General features: G+C 58.6%; 1 protein-coding gene and 1 long non-coding RNA gene across 2 annotated transcripts; both read right to left on the reverse strand.

Annotated features, from left to right (window-relative positions):
• Window positions 1–8,472: 8,472 nt before the first annotated feature.
• LOC116795953 lies at window positions 8,473–16,006 on the reverse strand. Its single transcript, XR_004360209.1, has 3 exons — window positions 15,724–16,006; window positions 13,257–15,194; window positions 8,473–13,034 (listed from the first exon to the last, which is right to left on the reverse strand). It is a non-coding gene; the product is annotated as an uncharacterized LOC116795953 (long non-coding RNA).
• A 728-nt stretch (window positions 16,007–16,734) lies between these two features.
• On the reverse strand, window positions 16,735–19,249 carry CRYBA4 (crystallin beta A4). The gene is made up of 5 exons (XM_032705858.1): window positions 18,517–19,249; window positions 18,279–18,397; window positions 17,926–18,067; window positions 17,692–17,834; window positions 16,735–17,541 (listed from the first exon to the last, which is right to left on the reverse strand). Exons 1-5 carry the CDS (start codon window positions 18,655–18,657, stop codon window positions 17,394–17,396), a joined length of 693 nt encoding a protein of 230 aa, XP_032561749.1. The 5' UTR covers window positions 18,658–19,249; the 3' UTR covers window positions 16,735–17,393.
• Between the last annotated feature and the right edge of the window lie 778 nt (window positions 19,250–20,027).

The following is a 20,027-nucleotide window of genomic DNA, read 5'->3' on the forward strand; positions in this document are numbered from 1 at the left end:
TGCACAGGGGCTAGCAGGACTGTGGGGATGGCCCTTCCTGATGAGGCTGTATCCATCAGCCAATAAACAGCTCATTGCATGGAAGAATTATCTCTGCTGGCATTAAGGTCGGCTGTAACACAGACATTATTCCCAGCGGGAGGCACACGAGCAGAGCCTGTGGCAGATCTCAGCCTGTAACTCTTGATTATTTACACCAGAGCTCCTGGAGGTGGAGGCACAGGGCCCTGGAGCTGCAGGGATGGCCACACTACTCTGTGGGGACACCGGGGATGGGGCACGGGCAGCCGTGCACAGGTCCAGGCACAGCTTCTGTGCACTCCTGGCAATAGGTTTCTGTCCCAGCCAGGTCTCTGCACCCCCAGAGCTGGATTTAGCCCTGGAGTTTGTGAGTAAAATGTGTCAGACTTTTGGGGTCCAGTGGGGTTTTCCCCTCTGGTGCCGTGTGTTGACCGTACACTCTCTGGGTGCTGCCAGTGTGATTCTTGAGGGTGTCCCGTGCAGGGCCAGGAGTTGGATTGATGGTCCTTGTGGGTCCTTTCTAGCTCCAGATATTAGGAATGAATTCTTCCCTGTGAGGGTGGTGAGGCCCTGGCACAGGCTGCCCAGAGAAGCTGTGGTTACCCCATACCTGAAAGTGTTCAAGGCCGTGTTGGACAGGGCTTGGAGCAACCTGGGCTAGTGGAAGGTGTCCCTGCCCATGGCAGGGGGGGTGGAATGAGATGATCTGTAAGGTCCCTTCCAACCCAAACCATTCTGTGATTCTATCATTCTATAAAAAGCATCCCAGTGGCCAAGCACCCCGATGGCACCTGCAGCGGCTCAGCTGGTGCTCAGTAAGCCAAGAGCCCTCCAGGAATTCCCTAGCCATGTCCTTCAGGGCATTAATTCCATTTTTCTCTACTCGAACACAAATGACCACTTGCATGCTGGCTTGCAGCTCCCACTGATCCCCCTGGTGATGGCAAATGCCCACAGGGGTCAGGAACCCGTTGCCCCCCCGGGCCACCTGTCATTGTCATGGAAATCCTGATGCCCTTCCACGCTTCCTGAAATTAAAATGTGCCTCCGCTATAAGTTGTTATCAAAAATAGAAGCATTTTATCTATCTTTAGCGCGGAACACAGATTGCATGGAGACATTCAATTTGGAATCAATTTAAATTTCAATTGTCTGTGAAATCTAAATCAATAGGCTATAGTTCAATGGCGCTTTAATAAAACAGGACATAACGGAGGAATCATTAGGGATTACATATGATAAGAGATGGAAAACAGTGTCTGTGTAATGGTGGAGGAGCCATTAGAGAATTACCTCAAGCATTTGCAAGTAAACCAACAGCCTCCTTCTCCTCCTGAGACTAACGAGAAGACTTAATTGTGCTGCAGCAGCTAAAAATACATCTTTGTCAGCCATGGGATTGGTGAGCGAGTTACAGGGATGTGCAACCATCAGGATGCTCCATGGCTCCTCAGTGTGGGTCAGACACCTCCGGCCATGTTCTGCTCCTGTTGCCATCTCTTGTCCCCCTGCCCACCACGCTCCCGTATGCCCATGTTGTGTCAGAGCTCTGGTTCCCCTCCATGTACCCCGTGATGTCATCACTGTCCCCCACTAACAGGGAGGTAATGAGGGTCTGGGCAGCTCTGGACACCTGACCAGGTAGTGGCACCTGTCACTACCTGCAGTAATGTATTTCCCTGGGTTAAACATCCCCCTGACTGATGTGGATGGTGCGACACAGAGCAGGTCTCAAACAGCTTTATTTCATTTTTATTTGCATTTAATAATAATATTTTTCTTTTACTTAGTTCATTGTGAATAATCCCGGTCTGACTGAACAGGAGATTGGATTTCATCAGCCTTGGTTTCCCCTCCTGGGTGAGGGAATCACCTGCACAGAAATGGCACTCAGGGGGTTGCATGTGGGAATGCACCAACGGGTTTGCCAGGCAGAGATTTAGCACAGTAGTACAAGGACTGAACCATCACACAATCCCCATCCCTCACATCCTCATCCCTGCAATCCCCATCCCTCCCATCCCCATCCCTCCCAGGCAGTGTGGAGAGGATCCATGGCCCCGGCATTGCCCAAGAAGGCTCCAGCCTGGATTGGCAGAGTGTTCCGCAGGGAAGGGCCAGAATTCCCCTTTTTTATACCAATCTGATTAGGAAAAAACCCTCAACCCAAGATTAATAATTTCAATAACAAACCACGCAAAGTTAAGGGCATTTGAAAAATGTTTTTACAACCTTTGGTTAACCTGCAGTAACAGCTGCTTGAGTGTGGATAAATAAGACTATTCTGTGGAGGAGACAGGAAAAATTGGTTTGATTTTAAAGGACACTGTTTGGCTCCCGCAGTGCTGTGGCATCCGAGGAAATATTGCATGGTGGCGGCTGCGCGTCATGTTTAATACTCAGAGATGCAGCCATGGAGAGCAATACATCTGCTGGCTCCTGACAGCTGGAAAGCTGGTGTGGATTTTAAAAGCAGCCTTTCTCTTGGAAAGAAAATTCTGAGAGGGATGCAGATGGAAAAAAAAACCCCTTTGGAATAGCCAGAATGTTCGCTGACTTGCCAGAGATGCAGGAGTCATGTTTTGGGGCTGTCCAGGGATTCAGGGATCATGGTTTGGAACTGGCCAGGGATTCAGGGGTCATGGTTTGGAACTGGCCAGGGATGCAAGGGTCATGGTTTGGGGCTGGCCAGGGATTCAGGGGTCGCAGTTTGCGACTGGCCAGGGATGCAGGGGTCACGGTTTGGAATGGGACTGGGATTCAGGGGTCATGTTTGGGGGCTGGCCAGGTATGCAGGGGTCATGGTTTGGAATGGGACTGGGATTCAGGGATCATGATTTGGTGTTCTCAGCGGGCACAGAGGAGGCTCTGTGGGGGCTGCCCTGCTCTGCCCTTTCAGCTGTCACAACCCCAGCACATCCCTGCCCCCCAGCCTTGGGTGCTGCCACCCACCCTCCAGCACTGCTGCACACCATGGCCCCAGGAAATGCATCCCTTGGAAAATCAGCCATAAAATACAAATAATCCCCATCACCCCTTTTATAACAAGAAATCATGGCCCAGCTTGGAGCCAGAGACATTCTTTTCATCACCTGAAAATCCAAGTGTCTCTCTGCTTGCCTCTTCCAGCCTGTCCAAGAGGACTCAGGAGCCCACTAAAGAGGAGGCTTTAAGCCTCGTCATTAAGAATTCCAAGAGATCTGCTGGGCAGCATGGAAATGCAAGAAATACTACAATGCCAGTGCTAAAACCTAATGAGAAATGGAACAAGCTGAGACAGAAGCTTAACAAGAAATACTGGACAAGTCCCCCAAGAAAAACTACAGGCAGCAGCAGCAAGGAGCTGCCAGTTGGCTCTGCAGCTGTATTGATCCAGGACGGAGAAATAGGAGGAGGCCTTTGGAAAGTAGATAAACAGGGAGATATACAGCAGGAGAGGGCCAGAACTGATGAAAACAGGAGAAAATGCAGCTTAAATCAAAGGGCAAATACACGGAAAGAGAAAAGGCAATAGGATTTGTGTTCATGGCTAAAGAGGAGAGTTGTGGGGTGGTGATCAGACACAGGGTAATTGAAAAGAAATGGAAAATGGAGTTCAGGATAAATATTTTCTTGGGAGAAAATGGGTTGAAAGCTTGAAATAAGCTATTATTAATATCAGCCTGAATGTAGGGAGAATGTGCAGGGAGGAGGGTTGTGGGTAAGGGATGGGGAGTGAAAGTAGGGGATTAGGGTGCAGAATGGCTTCTACCTACCTGAGGGGCCCCAGATCTGAGAGGGGCTGGGGCCGGGTGAGAAAGGTCTCTTCTGACTGGGCAGAAGGCTGGGGATCCCTTTCCTTCCCTGCTCAACAGCTGGTGGCCACGTGCCCCTGTCCCAGCCTGCGTGTCTGGCCCCTCTGCCTGCCCTGTGGCCAAGCTGTGTCTCAGGGAGCTCTTCCACAGGGGGCTCCTTGCTCAGGGATGGTGTGGGACAGGGCTGGAATGGGGCTGGAATGGTGTGGGGCTGAGATTGTGTGCAGCAGGGCTACAAGATCCTCTGCCCACCCCACGGTGGGAGATGGGCACACCATCCCTGACTCCTCCGCTTGTTCAGGGAAACGCTGCTGGCTCTGGGGACAGCACAATGCTAGACCCCAAAGTTGTGGGGTTCCAGGGCTCAGGACTAAGTGGAGGATCCCTGTGCCTCACAGCCTTGGAACGAGGGATCCAGCACATGGAGAGCTGGGGGCAGCACAGCTGGCTGCTGCCTCCTCCCCCTCCAGCCCCTGGTGCCACAAAGCAGGGAATCCGTACACAAATTCTCTACTTTCTACCTGAATCTCACCTGTCTCTGCCTTGCTGCAAGACACACTCTCCACAGGCGGGAAATATGAGCTGGATGTGGGAATTTGCAGCCACCCAGGTTACTCCATCAGCACTGGGCAAGGCAGGGGGCTCCTGTGCCGGGAGTTTGGGGGACACAGGGAAAGGTCTGGGGGCTCAGCCTTCCACTTTGCACATATTTCCCAGGTATGGCAGCTGCAGCCAGCTCTGCCTGCTGTCCCAAGGAATGTCCCAATTCTGGATGTCCCATCCAACCTGGCTGCAGTGGGTCTGGCTGCGTGCAGGGGGTCCTGAGCACCAGGTGGGCTGGGGACCAGAGGGGGTCCGGGTGATGATGGTCCATGACATCCCAGCAGGTGCAGCCCACCCATTCCTCTCAGAGGGTATTTTGGGGATGTCTCCACAGTCACCCCAGGGGGGTCTGTGTAATGGGAGGGATGCATCCCCCTAGCCCCTCATCTCTCCATCCCTATGCGCAGTTGCCATGGCAATGAGGGAAGAAGGCTCCCTCACTCCCTGATGCTTGGCACCAGTGTTCCTCAGCACGGCCTTGGCTGCTGCTGGGACATGATGAGATGTTCATCAGAGCTAATTGCCAGGGAGCCACCCCCATGCTCTGTGCCAAGTCTCATCTCCAGCCCATGGCTTGTCTCCCATGGCACTGTGCTGTCCCCAGCACTGTGGAGTGTTCTGCTGTCCCCAAACCTGGCCCAGACTGGGGGTCAGCATCATCAGACTGGTCCCCTTGCTCCTAAACCACCGCACACACACTGCTGGAAAGTCAAGGCATTTCCCATATCTAAAAAAAAAAAAAGTAATTAAATGGAAAGGTCATTCTTATTTATTCTTTTGTTACACAACCCCCAAGCTACCAAATAGTCAAATTAAGTCTTGGAGTGTTTAATGAAGGATCAGGGAAAACATCTCATCGGTTCAAACAGCCATTCCTGTTGCAAAAACACCACACGAAGCACGGCTGCTCTGCTGGGCACTGCAGGGGCATCCCAGGAGCTGCCTATGGGCACTTGGGCCATGGGCCTGGACAGGGCTGGGCACAGCAGCGCCGCGGCCAGCAGCCCGATGAGTTCCCTGTTCTACTCACAGGGGAAGGATTTTTTTAATAGGGCCCCATGGAGACATCAGAGCAATTTTCAAGGAGGTTTGAAGCCACCGGGAAGCTTATTAGATCCGTTCTGCAGAGTTAATTTGATGTTGGTAATCAGCGAGCAAGTTAAGCAGTTAAGGAGATGGCGGCTGCTGAAGGGTTGGGCTGTTTAGCCGCCTTGTAAGCAGTGGTTACTAATGAGAGGCTCATGAATATGAATGAGGGATGATTACAGTGTGGAAAGGGCAGTCAGCAAACCATAAACCTAATTTTAATCTTTTTATTATCAAAGTCACGTTATTAATAATAGGCTTTACCTTGAGACCGAGCTCCATCAGGCAATTACTGCTCTCAGCAGCACTCAGCACCAGGGTCTGCGAGGGGCTGAGGGTGGGACCCTGTGTGTTGTGATGTGCCAGGGCATCTGGTCTCTTCCATCAGCACAGGCTGGACCACCAGTGACCCTCACCCACCCTCCTCCCTGGGGCTGGTGCTTGGACAGTGGCACAAGGAGCCAGATGCTGAGACCACCCTGTCCCTCTTCTCGCCACAAGCACAGCAGCCCTGTCCCACCAGCCACAGGCATCCTGGTCACTGCCACCACAGGGATGGCACGTCACAACTGGACACTGTCCCTCAGTCCTGGAAAAGGACAGTCCTATTTTCTCCATGTCTAATTAATTGTAATTATTTCCTTATGGCGCTATCGATCAGGTGCTCGTGTATGAGGCAGCAGTTCGCTGTGTGAAATGCTGAAGCAAGGGATGTAGAACATGTTAAAAAATATTAATCTACAAATGAAAATGATTTTAATTGGATTCTGCTTTGGGGTCAGGTCACTGCTTCCATTTTCAATCAGAGTTGTCCAGTCAGGCAAAGCAGCGGCTACAGCCCTTTCATAGGGAAACGGCGAGTGGCTCGCAGAGGTTAATAGGAATGTTGGAAAATAAAATAGGTTATTGATTGATAATAACAATAAGCTGACTCCAGTCCTACCTTGGTGACCTTCTCTCACCCAACTTAGAGAAAACTCAGTTAGCATCTAATTATGGATTGCCTCACAATCCCGCGCATTAATGAGAGTGCGGCAGCGCAGGCCCAGAGCCCACTCTCGGCAGAGGGGAGAGCCCAGATGCGATCACTCCTGGAGAAACCAGGATCCAGGAGCCCTGGGCATGGCATGGAATCACAGGATGATTTGGGTTGGAAAGGACCTTAAAGGCCATCCAGTTCCACCCTCTGCTACGGGCAAGGACTCCTTCCACTATCCCAGGTTGCTCCAAGCCTCGTCCAACCTGGCCTTGGACACTTCCAGGGATGGGGCAGCCACAGCTTCTCTGGGCACCTGTGCCAGGCCTCCCCACCCTCACAGGGAAGGAATTTCTCTCTAATATCCGTCTAACCTACTCTCTTCAGCCTAAAGACATTATCCTGGTGCCCAACTAAGCTGCAGCCACTGCCTTGTTCTACAAAGGTGGAAGAGAGAAGGACAGCGCTTCACACGTGCAGAGCTCTGTAACTGAGACTTAATTGCTTCAAGATGTGCCAGAATATCTTGCCTTCAGCTCCAGCTTCACTCATTATTCCACATATGGCTCTCGGCCCTGCTTGCTGCAAGATATGGAATAGTCAGAACTACCTGGGAAACAAGAAGATCCTGGCAGTGGGCACAGCTCTAGGGGAGGAAGCCTTTCCTTGCCCAGAGGTGAGCAGCCAGCACAGGGGATGCCAGACAGTGGGAGAGCCAGGGGCAGGGGAGGGACTCAGGAGCAGGGGCATGAGGTGGGGATGAGCTCCCATGGCAGCAGCAGCCTCCTGCACTCTCGAGGCTCCGAACTCAGAGCTGCCCTGTACCTGCTCCCTGGCCTGGCGTCCTGCTCGCCCGCCCAGCTCTTTTGGCAGCTCCATGGTCATCATCCGGTGCTCGGGGCTTTAACAATCCCTCCGGCAAAGCCCTTCCCTCAGGGCCCCTCGGTGGCAGAGACCCCAGCGCCACTCGCAGCAGCTCCGCGAAATGCCACGCATCCATTTCACAGAACCGCGGCGCAATTTGATGCAAATGAACAGCATTTCTCTTGCTTGTACACATTCCCTGTCAACACACGTTGAAGAGGCTCACTGTGACATGTCAAAATGCTGCTCACGGCGGGGAAAATAAATACGGCGGTTTGGATGCTGCCTTCCCGCTCCGCCGGGAATGGCCGGGCAGGGGATGGAGTTGGGACCCCTCCCCGCGACAGCCGGGGGGGTCTCCAGCCTCCCGCACGGGAGAGGGACGGACAGGCACCGCGCCCTGCTGTGTGACCATCGTGTCCCAGGCAGGAATCACAGAATCATGGAATGGTTTGGGTTGGAAGAAGGCTCATTTCGTTCCACTACCCCGTCATGGCAGGGGCACCTCCCACTAGCCCAGGCTGCTCCAAGCCCCGTCCAGCCTCGGCCTTGAACACTTCCAGGATGGAGCCGGGGCAGGGACTTTCCTGTAGCACGAGCTCCACCTGCCGCCGCCCTCCCGGCCCGGCCCGGTACCTGCGGGTGCCCGACCCCCCAGACCGGCCCCCCCGCCCCCGCAGCCCCCGGCCGCTGCTTCCCCGCTCCGCGCTGCTTCCCCGATCGATCCCCGGCACGGCCCCGCCGCTGTAGCTCCCGCTGGGAGCGCGGCGTGGGGTTCGTGCCCGCACTGCACCCCGCACCCCACGCTGCCCGCCCCGATCGCTGCCCGCGTTGGGTGGTATCACCACCGCCCTCAGGACCACCGCCGCCCGTGTGCGGGGGGGACAGTGATTCCCGTCCCCGCAGGACCGTCCACTCAGAGCCCGAGGCGTCTCTATCCCCTCCTGTCCCTCCACCCGCCCTGGGTGGCCCTAGATGTTCAGCAACATGCCGAGGTGGCTGCAGTGTGAACCATCTGTCCTGACCACCCCGCACCCCATAGTGTGTCCCGTGGGAGCTGGGGCACCCCCTGCCCACCCCACCCACTTCCCCAGCCCCCCCCACCTCACAAAGACACCAGACTGCAGGGTGGTTGCACACTTGCCATGTTCACAGTAGACATTAAAGGCAGCAGGGACATCCTCGGGGCTGTGGGTTCATCCTCAGGGCCGCAGTGACCTGCAGGATTCCTGCTCACACTGCTGAGGCCACCCCAGGACTCCCTGCCCCAGAGCATCCCCACGCCCCAGTCCAGTGTCCAGTCCAGTCCCACTGTGGCTGTGCCCGCTCCCACTGTGCTAACGTGGGGTGAGTGCGGGGTCCTGCAGAGCAGGGGCAGCCCTGGCCAGCTTGGTCTGGAGCACCCTGGGCAAGATGGTGCACCCAGGGCTGAGTGACACCTTCTGACCTCTGCCCATGTTGCTGCTGGGGTGCCCCAGCCCCACACCTCCCTGCACCAGCAAAGTGGGAGAAACAGACAGACAGACTGACCAACTCCTCTGCCAGCTGCAGGAATTGGGGAGCAGGGACAGGGAGCCCCAAGGTGCTGAAGCAGAGGAAAGGAGCAACCAGGCTGTTTGGGGAAGCCTCCCTGCCCTCCAGGCCTGCTCAGCTCAGCAATGGTGGCTCTGCAGGGGGAGCAGCTACCCAAAGGCACTGGTGGCCTGTCCCCACTGAGGGGTCTGTGGGCAGCATTGGCTGCCCCTGGAGGGCCACATTTGCCCAGTGTATCCTCTTGGCTATCAGGGTGACTTGTGGTCCCATGAATTCCCTCAGTGACCAGCCTGGGGAGGTCCCCCTGGGTGCAGGAGGGCTGCTCTGGAGCAGAAAGAGGGGTTATGGGGCAGGGAGGAGAGTCCCTCACAATGGTGGGCTCTGACAACCCCAGCCCAGTGCTGGTGGTGCTCCTACCTGTGCAGGAGCCCTGAACCTGCCCACCCTGTGCCCAACCTGGCTTGTCCTCCTAGCCCATTCCTGTCCCCACACCCCTGCTTCCTCCTCTGCCCCCAGCCCACAGCAGGGCCCTGTGTCCCCCTTCCATCAAACATAGGAGCATCAGCCCAAAAACCCACCCTGGTGCCAGCTGTGTGGAGGAAGGGTAGGCACATGGTTAGTGGAATAAGGTGGAGGTTGGACAGACACGGAGCTGGGTGAGGAGGGGACCCCCATCAGCCTGAGAGCCCAGTGACACCCCAGCTGAAGGAGCAGGCTTGGGTCAGTGCAGAGCTGGGATGCCCAGGAGTAGTGCAGCATTAGGGGTGGACCCAGCCATCCAGGGGGACCCCACTCTGGTTCTGCCTCTCATTGAAGGCAGGAGCTGCTGTGAGGTGATGGTGACACCAGCCAGTGATAGTGACTGGGGAGACCACGGGGTTAGTGAGCATAAGGAAAAGCCAAGAAAGAGCAGCCAGAGCTGGATGCTGCCTGGATCTGTGATCCCCAGACAGAGCTGCCCTGACCCTTGGTGGGGGCAGCCCCACACTGCTGTGTCCCCACAGCAGCCACGGTCTGGGGTGTCCTCATGAGCCAGCCCATGCCCACCAGCAGCACAGGGCCACCATCCTCTGCTGGCACACAGGGCTTGGCTTTGCCCCGCTGGTCATGGCAGTCCTGAACCCTGGTGGTGCCTGGCCCTGGTCACCAGCCCATGTCCAAACCTACACTGTTGGGCCAGGTCCTGGAGCCTTCACCTGGCAGGATCCCTGAGAGGCCGGGAACATTCCTCTGACTGACAGACAAACAGAAAGCAAAGCCCAGGCTGTGCCTCATCACACCCTGATGGCAGAGCCCCCTCTGACACCCACTGCCCGCTCCTGCCCTCGGCTCATTACCAGCCAGCGGTCACACACAGGTATGGTTAGTCACAACCCACGCTGCTGGCAACAGCTTCCACATTGCACCAGGCACAAGATAAACTGTGGAAAGACAAAGGGAGTGAAGAGAGGAGCCCGGGAGGTGTCCGCGAGCCAATTCACGGAGCAGCACAAGACCATTACCCATGACGGGTTGACTTGGGGCCCCAGGAGAGCCCCAAACTCAGGCTCTGGTGGGGCTCAGGGCATAGCATCACTCTGTGGCTGAAATCTCTCTGGGTTTGCTGGATCTTTACAGCCATTACTGGTCATTATTAATGGTTTTGTATGTCCTATGCCTCTCAGCCTCTTTTCCTCATTGCGCCACATGAAATTTCTCAGAAAACAGAAGGCAAATGGGGAAATTTTCAAAACCCTCCAGTAAAGGCATCTTCCTTCCCATTGCACTGAATGGGAGCCAGGGATGCTCAGCAGCACTGAAAATTGGGGTGCTGCAGGTTGATAACCAGAAGTCCAGGAGGAGCCACCGTCACTTGTCATGGCAAATAGCATCCGAGAGGCAAAGTGCAAAGAGAGTTGGTTAGTAGCAAGAGAGAAACAGGTCAGGAAGGATTAGTACAGTGCTAACAGAAGTACAGGTTAGTAACAGAAGCAGGGCACCGGTCTGCCTTAGGACACACACACTGGAAGAGAAATGAAGAGAAAAGCAGCAATGGTTAGTTTGTTTAATTCAGTTCAGGAATGTGTTAGTAACAGAGATCTACTGGCTTAAAAAGGAACTGAAAAGCTTCTGCTGATAAAACCGTTTTAGGCTCCTAGTCAGCAACAGGCTCACGGGCAGAGCCGGGCAGGGCGTGCGAGGAGAACCCCTCTCCTCGTGCTGGCAAGGGCTGCCCAGGGCAGGGGCTGCTGGTTCCCTCTCCTGCCTGGGGCAGGGACTGCTGGTCCCCTCTCCTGCCCAGAACAGGGGCTGCTTGCATGGGCAGGGGCTGCCAGTCCTCCCTCCTGCTCACAGCTGGGGCTGGGGCTGCCTGTATAGGCAGAGCTTGACGGATACGGCCCAATGCTGGGCAGGGGCTGCCAATCCCCTCTCCTGCCCACAGCTGGGGCTGCCCTTGCCCGTCCCTGCCTGTACAGCCTGGCACTGACACCTGGCACTTCCAAACCTCCTTTCCCAGCTTTTCCGTTCCCCTTTAAAGGCAGCACTGCTGCCACAGTTAGTGGGTGTGAGGCAGGGCTGGCTGTGGGTTAGTAGGGCATGCACTGGGGCCAGTTAGTGGGTTAGTCCGTGTGCCAGGGGCTGTGCCAGCCCCCGGTGAGGGCACAGGGTCCCAGCGGGTTAGTAGGTTAATGTCGGAGCGCAGCGGCAGCATGCAGAGCCGGGCCCAGTGAGCAGCAGGGCTCTGGCTCACAAGAGCAGGAGGCGTTTTGGGGCGTTGCTACCACATCGAGATTTGGGAAGGTGTTATTGGAGGGTTTAACCTGCATAATGTAACCTGTTTCTGAGTTAAATGCTTTGCAAGGATCTGCCCCTCTCATCCAGGCCAGTGAGGTACCAAATGCCCCGAGCAGTGTGTCCTCACACAGAGTGTGTTTCCCACTCCTAGTACTGGTGAGGGTGGGAGACTGGATGCATAGAGGAGTCAGTCCCAGCAGTGCAAGGCAGTGACTCAGGTCAGGGCACTAAAGGAGCTGGAAGAAGCAGAGAGGGAAGGAGTGAAAGCATCACTGACCATGCCTGGAGCAAGGCTACAGGCAGCTCTGCAAGAGCAGGGCTTCTGCAGAGAGCTGCTCTGGGTCTCCACTGAGCTCCCACTGCCTGTGAAGGGAGGAAGAGATTCAGCAGGGAAAACCATGCCATGGAGCAGAGGAAAAGTGGCCCATAGCTTACCCCTTCCCTGTCAGAAGCTGCCTCTCCATGGAGCTAAGCAGTGCTCTGAGGGGCAGTAAGAGCACTGTGCCCTGAGAAACAGGGCTGTGGTGGGGCACCCAGGGCACCCTCTGCCCCATGTCCCTCTGGGTTACCTCCTCCTGCAGCACTAACTCCTGCTGGTCCCCAAGACGATGCCTTTCCAGCTTGGACTTCAAGGCTCTAACACCTGCCACAAGCTCTGTCTGCCCTCAGCCCCCAGCCCACCTCATTCCCAGCTCTCCCTCCTGTGCAGAGACAGGGGCTGGAGTGACTGCTCGGTGTGGCCACAGCCCAACCACTTACTGGGCCACTGCCACCCCCACAGAGGTCATGGGAGGAGGATTCACTGCCCATGTCCCTCCACACACTCCAGGCTGCTCCACAGGGCAAGGGAGACAGGGTCCTGCTGGAACACAGCACTAGAAGTGCGAGGCAGTTCCAGGGCAGAAAGCAGCAGGACTTCACCAACAGACAGAGGGACGGGCAGGATCAGTGGGGACAACCAGAGTCCCTTTGTGCTCTGGCCACTGTGTCTCATTGAGGAGCTGGCACAGCTCCATCCCTGTTGCCTTCCCTTCTCCCTCTCCCTACACTGCGTTCAGGGAATGGGATGGGTCTCATCCTGCCCATGGCTGGGGCGGAGCAGCGGAAGGGAAGGGAGCCCCAGCACCTTGCAGGAAAACCACGAGCACGTGCAGACCCGTGTCCTCAGGTGTCCCCAGCGCCGTGTCCTCGGCTGTGTCCCCCGCAGTGGCCGGGCTCGTGGCTCTGGCCCATGGCACTGAGCACCAGGTTGCTCTGCTGGGGCCAGCCCGGCTCTGGCATTGTGTGCAGGTGGTGACGTTTGCTCCCCAAGTCTGGCTCCTCTCCAGGCACAGCCAGTCTGGCCAGGCAGGAGCTGAGGCCGTGTCTCTGGGGTGGTGGCACTGGGGAGCAGAGATGCTGTGAGACCCTGGGCAGTGTGGCAACCACCCCCTCCCCACTGGTGAGCATTCTCTCATGCAGGTGGCCCTGGAGATGGTGTGACCCCCTGGACACCACTGGAGCCTGGGCAGGAAGGCTCCTGGCTGCCCAGAGCCCTCCCAGCTTGCTAGGGGTGGGAGAGCATGGGGCTGGTACCGCCTGTGTCCCCTCCCTGGGGATCCTACCTGTGGTCACCAGCTATGCAAGTGCCGTGCAATGTCCCCCCATCCTGTGTGGCTCTGCGCTGTGGAGGCCGCGAGGGGACTGTGTGAACAGACTTCAGGTCAGTCATTAGCAGCTGCAAAAGAAACAACCAACGCAGCAAGGGAGAGACACACGGCACCGTCCTCAGGCAGAGCCGAGCCAAGCTGGCAGGAGCCTGGCAGGAGGGCTGGGCAGGGATCCTCCCGTCCCTTTCCCCTTGCAGAGCGGGGAGCTAGACCCACCACCAGGCACAGGGGGGCACCAGGAGCCACCACATCAGAAATGGTGGCAATGCCCCAAACTGTCCCTACCTGGTGTGGGAACCCTTGCACTGAGGGCGGGGACTGACTTTCACTGCCACTGCTACTGCTGCCTCTGCCAGCTCTGCTCCTGCCCTGTGGTTAAGCTGGGTCACTGGGACCCTGTGGTTCCGCAGGCACCAGTTGTACTGGGGCAGCCGGCGGTCACAACTGCGCTGTGGTGGGTGCTACTCCACCTCCACAGGGATACAGGGACACATGGCTGGTGCCAGCAGCCAGCCCATGTCTGCAGCCAGCCATGCTGCCTGCCCTATTCCTGCTTCTGCCCTGCTCCTGTTTCTGACCTGCTCCGGTTCCTGCTCCTGCTCTGCTCCTGCTCCTGCCTTTCTCCTGCTGCTGCCTTGCTCCTGCTGCTGCCCTGATTCTGCTCCTGCCCTGCCCGCCTGGAAAAGCCAGGACTGCAGCAGGTCCTGGGGGAGCTGGGCCGTGATGACTCTGCATGTTCAGCTGTGGAGCTGCTCCTGCTTCCCGCGGTTCATTGTCACCACATGCCGCAGGCACTGCTGGCAGGACGGTCCCTCCCATGGGGACAGCATGTCCAGGCAGCATTTGCAACCCAGCTGCGGGAATGAGCTCCGGAGATGCCATCGAGCATCTGGCAAATGGATCCCTTGCCTGGATCTGAGTGGGAGGTGGGATCAGAGCGGGAGGTGCCTGTGGTGGGTCAGGCGGGACATGCTGGCTGTGGGATGGCCTCTCTCACCCGGCAATGAAACACATCCCAGGAGACAGGGAGGAAAACAATTTTGTGCAGGCAGGGCTCAGCTAAACACTCTGTCTGGGGCAGAGCGAGCAGTGATTGCCAGCCATGAGCCAGAGCTTCCTCTGCCACACAGGGTGGGTGGCACATACGGTGCTGCTGAGCACCTGGGTTAAACAGGGGCTAGACCCCCCCCTGGAGTGAGGAGGGAGGGACAGGAGCACAGGCTCCACAGCAGGCAGGAGCAGGGAGATAAGGCCACAGCAGGCACAGCATTGCCATGAGCTGCCTGTGCCCAGAGAGATCGATCTCTGGGATGTGGCTCTGGGCACCCCAGTCCCCCAGTTCCCAGCAGGGTTGGCCAAATACCTTTGCCCTGGGCCCTGCCAGCACTGCCTGACCCTTGCTGCCATCCAACAGAGCCCAGGCTCTGGCACAATCCCAGGCTCCCTTGCTGCTGCTGGCAGCAGTGGCCAGGTACTACCACCTTTGTCTACAGCTCTGAGGCTGGGCAGCCTGGGAGAAGGGAGGGTGAGGGTGTGAAAGGCTCCCTGAAAACCCAGAACACCAGAAAACCTGATTATTTCTGGGCTCCTCCGGGGCCCTGGGCAGGACCTACTCACAACACACAAAAGGCTGCGAGACAATGAGAGAGAGAAAATGGCTCCGAGAGAGGAGCATCTGGCAGGTTAACTCTGAAGGAGGGGCTGTGCTGTGCCTCAGGAGTGTTGGCCCCAGCCTCGCCTCTAATCCCCACCCAGGACCCCCAGCTTTAGGAGAAAATGGGGATTAGGAGACAAAGCAGTAAACCAGCATTTTGGCTACAATTCTTCCCAGGGGCATTGAAAATCAGGCAAGAATCCATTTACCTGGCAGGAGCCCTATTCTTGGTGAGGATTCTGAAAAAAAAAAAAAAAAATACAAACAAGCGATGCAGCAATTAGTTCTGATTTGGGCCGGGGGCTGCAGGCTGTGTCCAGGGTGGGCCAGGCTGCCCGGTGACCGCCTCCGGACCGGGATTATGCGGGATCGCCGGCCGGGTCGGGTAGCGGCCGGAACACGCTGCGGGATGAGCGGCTGGCCCTGCCCTAACAAAGGGAGGGGGCCCGGGCTGCCCCAGCCTGGCACCCCCGGGAAGCGGGGGCTTCTGCCGGGGCGCGAGGCTCTCATGGGATTATATATAACCAGGGAATAATATATGGGAGGGGTGGGGTGTATTTTTTGGAGACGGAGCGGCAGGAGCAGCCCCGCCTGCCGGCTCCGCACCCCCCGGAACGATGCCCGGCAGGACCCCCCGAGCCCCGGGACGGCATCGCCCCCCGCTCCCGCCCCGAGGTGGGGGCGGCCCGCGGGCTCCCCGCGCCCCCAGACCCCACTGGTGCCCCACCTCCATCCGGAGGGAACGGAGCGATGTCCACGGAGCGTTACCTGCTCCCGGGGGCCGGGTTGGGGCTGGGGGGCGCCGGCTCCGCTCGCTTCTGCCCGCCGCGCCGCTCCTTTGTGCTGGAGCTTTCCCAGAGCATCCCTGAGGAAGAGGCGGCCACGCAAACTCCTCCTCCCGCAGCCCCCGGCCCCCCCGGCCCTACCTACGGCGTAGGAGGATGCTGCAACTCGCTTTAAATTTTAATGCTGGAAATGCGGCCAAGTCACCTTCCCCCCGCAGCGCTCCCGCACCGCTCTCCGCTCCATATCGCTCCCGCATCGCTTCCAGCACTGCTCCCGCATCGCTCCCCGCACCCTTCCCGCACCTCTCTGCACCGATCCCGCTTCGGGAGACCCCGGGGACCCCTTTGCCACGACAGCCGATAGAAAGGCCACTGTCATGCCCCCTGCCAGGACACCGTCCCTCGTGGTGTCACAGGCTCCCCACAGCCCTTTGGGGTGGTGTGGGCACCCCACAGCCCTGGGGTGGCCCAGGGGACACGGGACAAGGGTCGCTGGGCAGGGGCTGCTGCGGGCACATCCCTGGGGCCATGGTGGGCAGGATGTGGCTGGGCTCGGTAGGGGGGATAGCAAGAGACCCAGCCCGGCCTGGGGACACAGCCTTGCCAGAGGACAGCCCCTCCATCCCGGGGACAGCCCCACTCCTGGTCAGAGGGCTGTGACAACCCCTCCTCAGAGCTGTGCAGCTGCTGGGCTCCTGCATTGTTCTCCAGGTCCCCGCCGGGTCCCTGGGGACCCCCGGTCCCGCCGCCAGCTGTCCACCGTGTCTGGCTGTGTGCTGGATCCTTACCCAGCCCCCCGCCCTGGGGCTCTGGAGCTAGGTAGGGTCGGGAGGGGGGCCCAGGACGGGGGTCCCCCCCATCTTTGGCCATAGAGAGGCCAGAAAGCTCCACTCCTTGGGTCTCGCTGGCTGCCGGCCCTGGACGGGTTTGCCCTGGGGTGCAGGAGGGTTTCACTCAGCCCTTCCCAAAACTTTTTGTTTCTTCTTCTATTTTGCCTTTTTTATTGTGATTCCAGCGGATAGAATCCCTTTCTGGGCAGCATTCCCCATTCCCTCCACTGGTGGCCCTGCTACTGCAAATGTCATGGATGGGACATTTTCATCACATCAAACCTTTTCTCCAGAGCTCTTCTGAAATGAGGAATTTTTCTAGACCAGCCTTTTCCTGCCACATTTCCAGCTTTGGCTGCGCACTGGGTGTAGGGTAGTAAGGGATCAGTGCTCGGATGGGTGTAGGGGTGTGCATGAATGTGGGGATGCACCTGCCACTTGCTGAGTCCTGCAGCTCCTTCCAGCCCCTGGCAGGTGCTGGTAGAGCAGATGGGGTCTACAGGGTAGTGGGATGTGGGGGTTCTGCAGAGCCTCTGAGCCTGCAGCTGGCCTGGCACAGGGCTTTACCTGCCTGTGACAGTGACATGTGCTGGTTGCAGGGGCAGAAAAGATCCCACTCACCCCACCCGTGCCCCTGCAGACCCCTCACTCTGCCTCCATACATGACATCACTCCCGACCACACACCCTCATGGTCCCCTCTTCCCCAACTGCCAGTGCCGCCTTGGACAACTGAGCCTTTATTGAGCTTTGCCCCCACTGCCCCACAGGACAGACGGTGCCCAGGGCATGTGGCCGGTGGTGCAGGGGCTCCAGCACCGCGGTCACTGCTGGACCCTGCGGATGGACTGGACCTGGCCCGTCTGAGCGTGGGAGCCCCACTCCCGCACGTGCTTGTATTCGCCCGCGGGGCTGTCGCTCTCCAGGAGGTACTGGAAGCCTCGGTACCCCGGGTACTGCGAGCAGACCCACCTGCGACAGAGCAGAGAACGGCAGTGGCTCAGGGCTGGCAGCACCATGGAGCTCCCGCGCTGTGGGTGCCAGAAGCTGCCAGAGCATCCTCGGCCCCGCCGCGCGCCTCGGTGCTGGGTCCTGGCAGGGTGCGAGCCCCCGGGTACTCACGCGCCGGAGCGGACAAGGAAGGAGCCCACGGTGCTGCTGCCCCAGCCAAGGGCGGGCAGGGAGGGGCAGTCGTCGCTCATCTCTGCCCGCTTGCCCTGGAAGTTCTCCTGCTCAAAGAGCATCAGCCGGCTGCGCCCGTGGTCCTGCGGCCAGGAGGAGCACGGTGTTGGCACGGCCGCCCTGCCCGGCTCACCTGGCCGGCCCCGCGGGGAGAGCCGGGGCGGGGGCACTCACGGCGCAGGCGATGGGGCGGAAGGAGCACATCCTCTCCACGTGGTAGGCGTTGCTGCCGCTCCACGCCTCCCAGCACGGGTAATCGCCGCGCTCCAGCACAAACTGCTGCCCCTGGAAACCGCAGTGCTCGAAGCCTGCCCACCTACCGGGGCGGGAGGGGGTTGAGACCCTCAGGGTGCCCACCGCCCCACTCACACCCAGGGCTGTGCCCACTGCGCACAACGGGTGTCCAGAGGAGGCGGCCCCATGGCTCAGGGGGCAAAAGGCACTGGACACCTCCATCCCCCAACCCCCCTCCATCCATGGGGTCCCGTGGCACCGCGAGGTGGCAGTGCCCCGAGACCCCCACTCACGCCCCGCTCTCGATCCTGCAGGAGCGGACAGTGCTGAAGCCATGATCCAGGGTGCTGTAGCAGTCAGTGGTGAACTCATGCTTCTTGCCCTGGAAAAAAGGCTCATCCCACACCACGATCTGGGGGGGGATGGAGGGAGTCAGGGGGCTCCGGGGGTGCGGAGGCCCTGAATAGATGCTGCAGCCCCATTCTCAGGTGTTCACAGGGCGTGGTGCTGGTACTGCCCAGGCTCCTGTACCTTCCAGAGACCGGAGGATCTCTTGCAGCGGTGGGTCATGGTGGCTCTGCCAGGGCACAGGGGAACAGGACTGTCAAAATTGCCCCTCTGCCCAGATGAAATGCCCTCAGGAGCCCACGCACATCTCTTCACCAGAGGCATGGGGGGCAAAAAGGGAGTTGCTTCCTGCTGGAGCAGAAAAGCATGGGCTGGGGCTCTCCCTGCCCACCCAGAGCTGCTGCCTGGGCTGTGCAGAGCAGTGGGCACCTGGCCCTGGCAGCCATCCTAGCACTGCCTGCCCATGCCCGGGGAGACTCCTCCCACTGGCAGATCCCTGAGCCAAAGCTCCCGTGCATGCAGCCGCTGCAGGCAGAGGAGTGCTGAGCTGGGAGTGCTGCGGAGGTGGCCATGTGCCCACGCTGAGTATCAGCACCCTGCCACTGCCATGGCCAGCGATGACCCCTGATTCCCCAGTCTCCCAAGCCCCCAATCCCCCAATCCACTGCCACTGCTTCCTGTGCCAAGGTGAGGTCTAACCCCAGATCTTGGATGCTCCTCCACGTGTTCCCACAACTGCTTGCTCCCAGGCCCCAGTCACGGTGACAGGGCAGCTGCCCCAGGCTCCGGCGCTTACCTGGGGTGAGGCACCGGTGCCCAGGGAGGTGACACGTCCCGCAGCCTCTGGCTGGGTTTTTATAGCCTCCAGATAGAGACAGAGCCCAGGGGAGCATTACTGAAACCCCTAACTCAGCACATGGCGGGGAGGAGGGACCGGGCAGAACAAAGGAAACGTGTCAGAGACGCTGATGAGCCGGGACATCGAGCGGGCCCACCGGGCGTGGGCTCTGACCCCCGGCCCCACAGCTCCAGAGCCGGGGCATTGCCCCCCGGGTCTGCCAGCACTTCTGCAGCGTGCCCTCCCCAGCCCAGGGCTGAGCTGGGGCCGTGTTCCCACTCTGGCAGTGCTCCTCCTGCCTGCAGGCAGCACTGCCTGCACTGGGGGCGAAGGGAGATTTCCTCACCCATTTCTGGGAAGCGGGAGGAAGGACACGTCTGCACTTGCTCTCCCTGGGAGGGCAGAGCAGCTCTCCCTGAAATCCAGGGCAGTTCATTGCAGGGTGGGCACACAGCAGCCACGGACACTGTAACAAGCAGGGAACAAGGGCATGGGAAGTGAGGGGTGGGTTTGCAAAGGCATGTGAGGGACTAGAGGTCATGATTTGGGCCACTGCTGCAGCAGCCTCCTGTCTCTGCACTGAAAAGAGTCTGCTGCACCTGCATTTTGGGAACCTTTTAGCTTTACTCACCATGACCCCCACACCTCATAAATCATCCTGGGGTGGTGCCAGGAGCATGCCAGGGCTCTGAGGGCTGGGCAGAGGCACCCACCCAGCCTGCGCCTCAGAGCAGGCAGCAGCCAATGGAGGCTGTTAGGCCAAGTGAGAAAACTCGTATTCCCAGAGAGAGATGTGTTTTGGGACAGCATTTACCAGGAAACTGCCAGGGGGCTGAGCTGGAGCATCCTTCGTGCA

This window comes from Chiroxiphia lanceolata, chromosome 18, assembly GCF_009829145.1.
Source record: "Chiroxiphia lanceolata isolate bChiLan1 chromosome 18, bChiLan1.pri, whole genome shotgun sequence".
In the NCBI taxonomy this organism is placed as follows: Eukaryota; Metazoa; Chordata; class Aves; order Passeriformes; family Pipridae; genus Chiroxiphia; species Chiroxiphia lanceolata.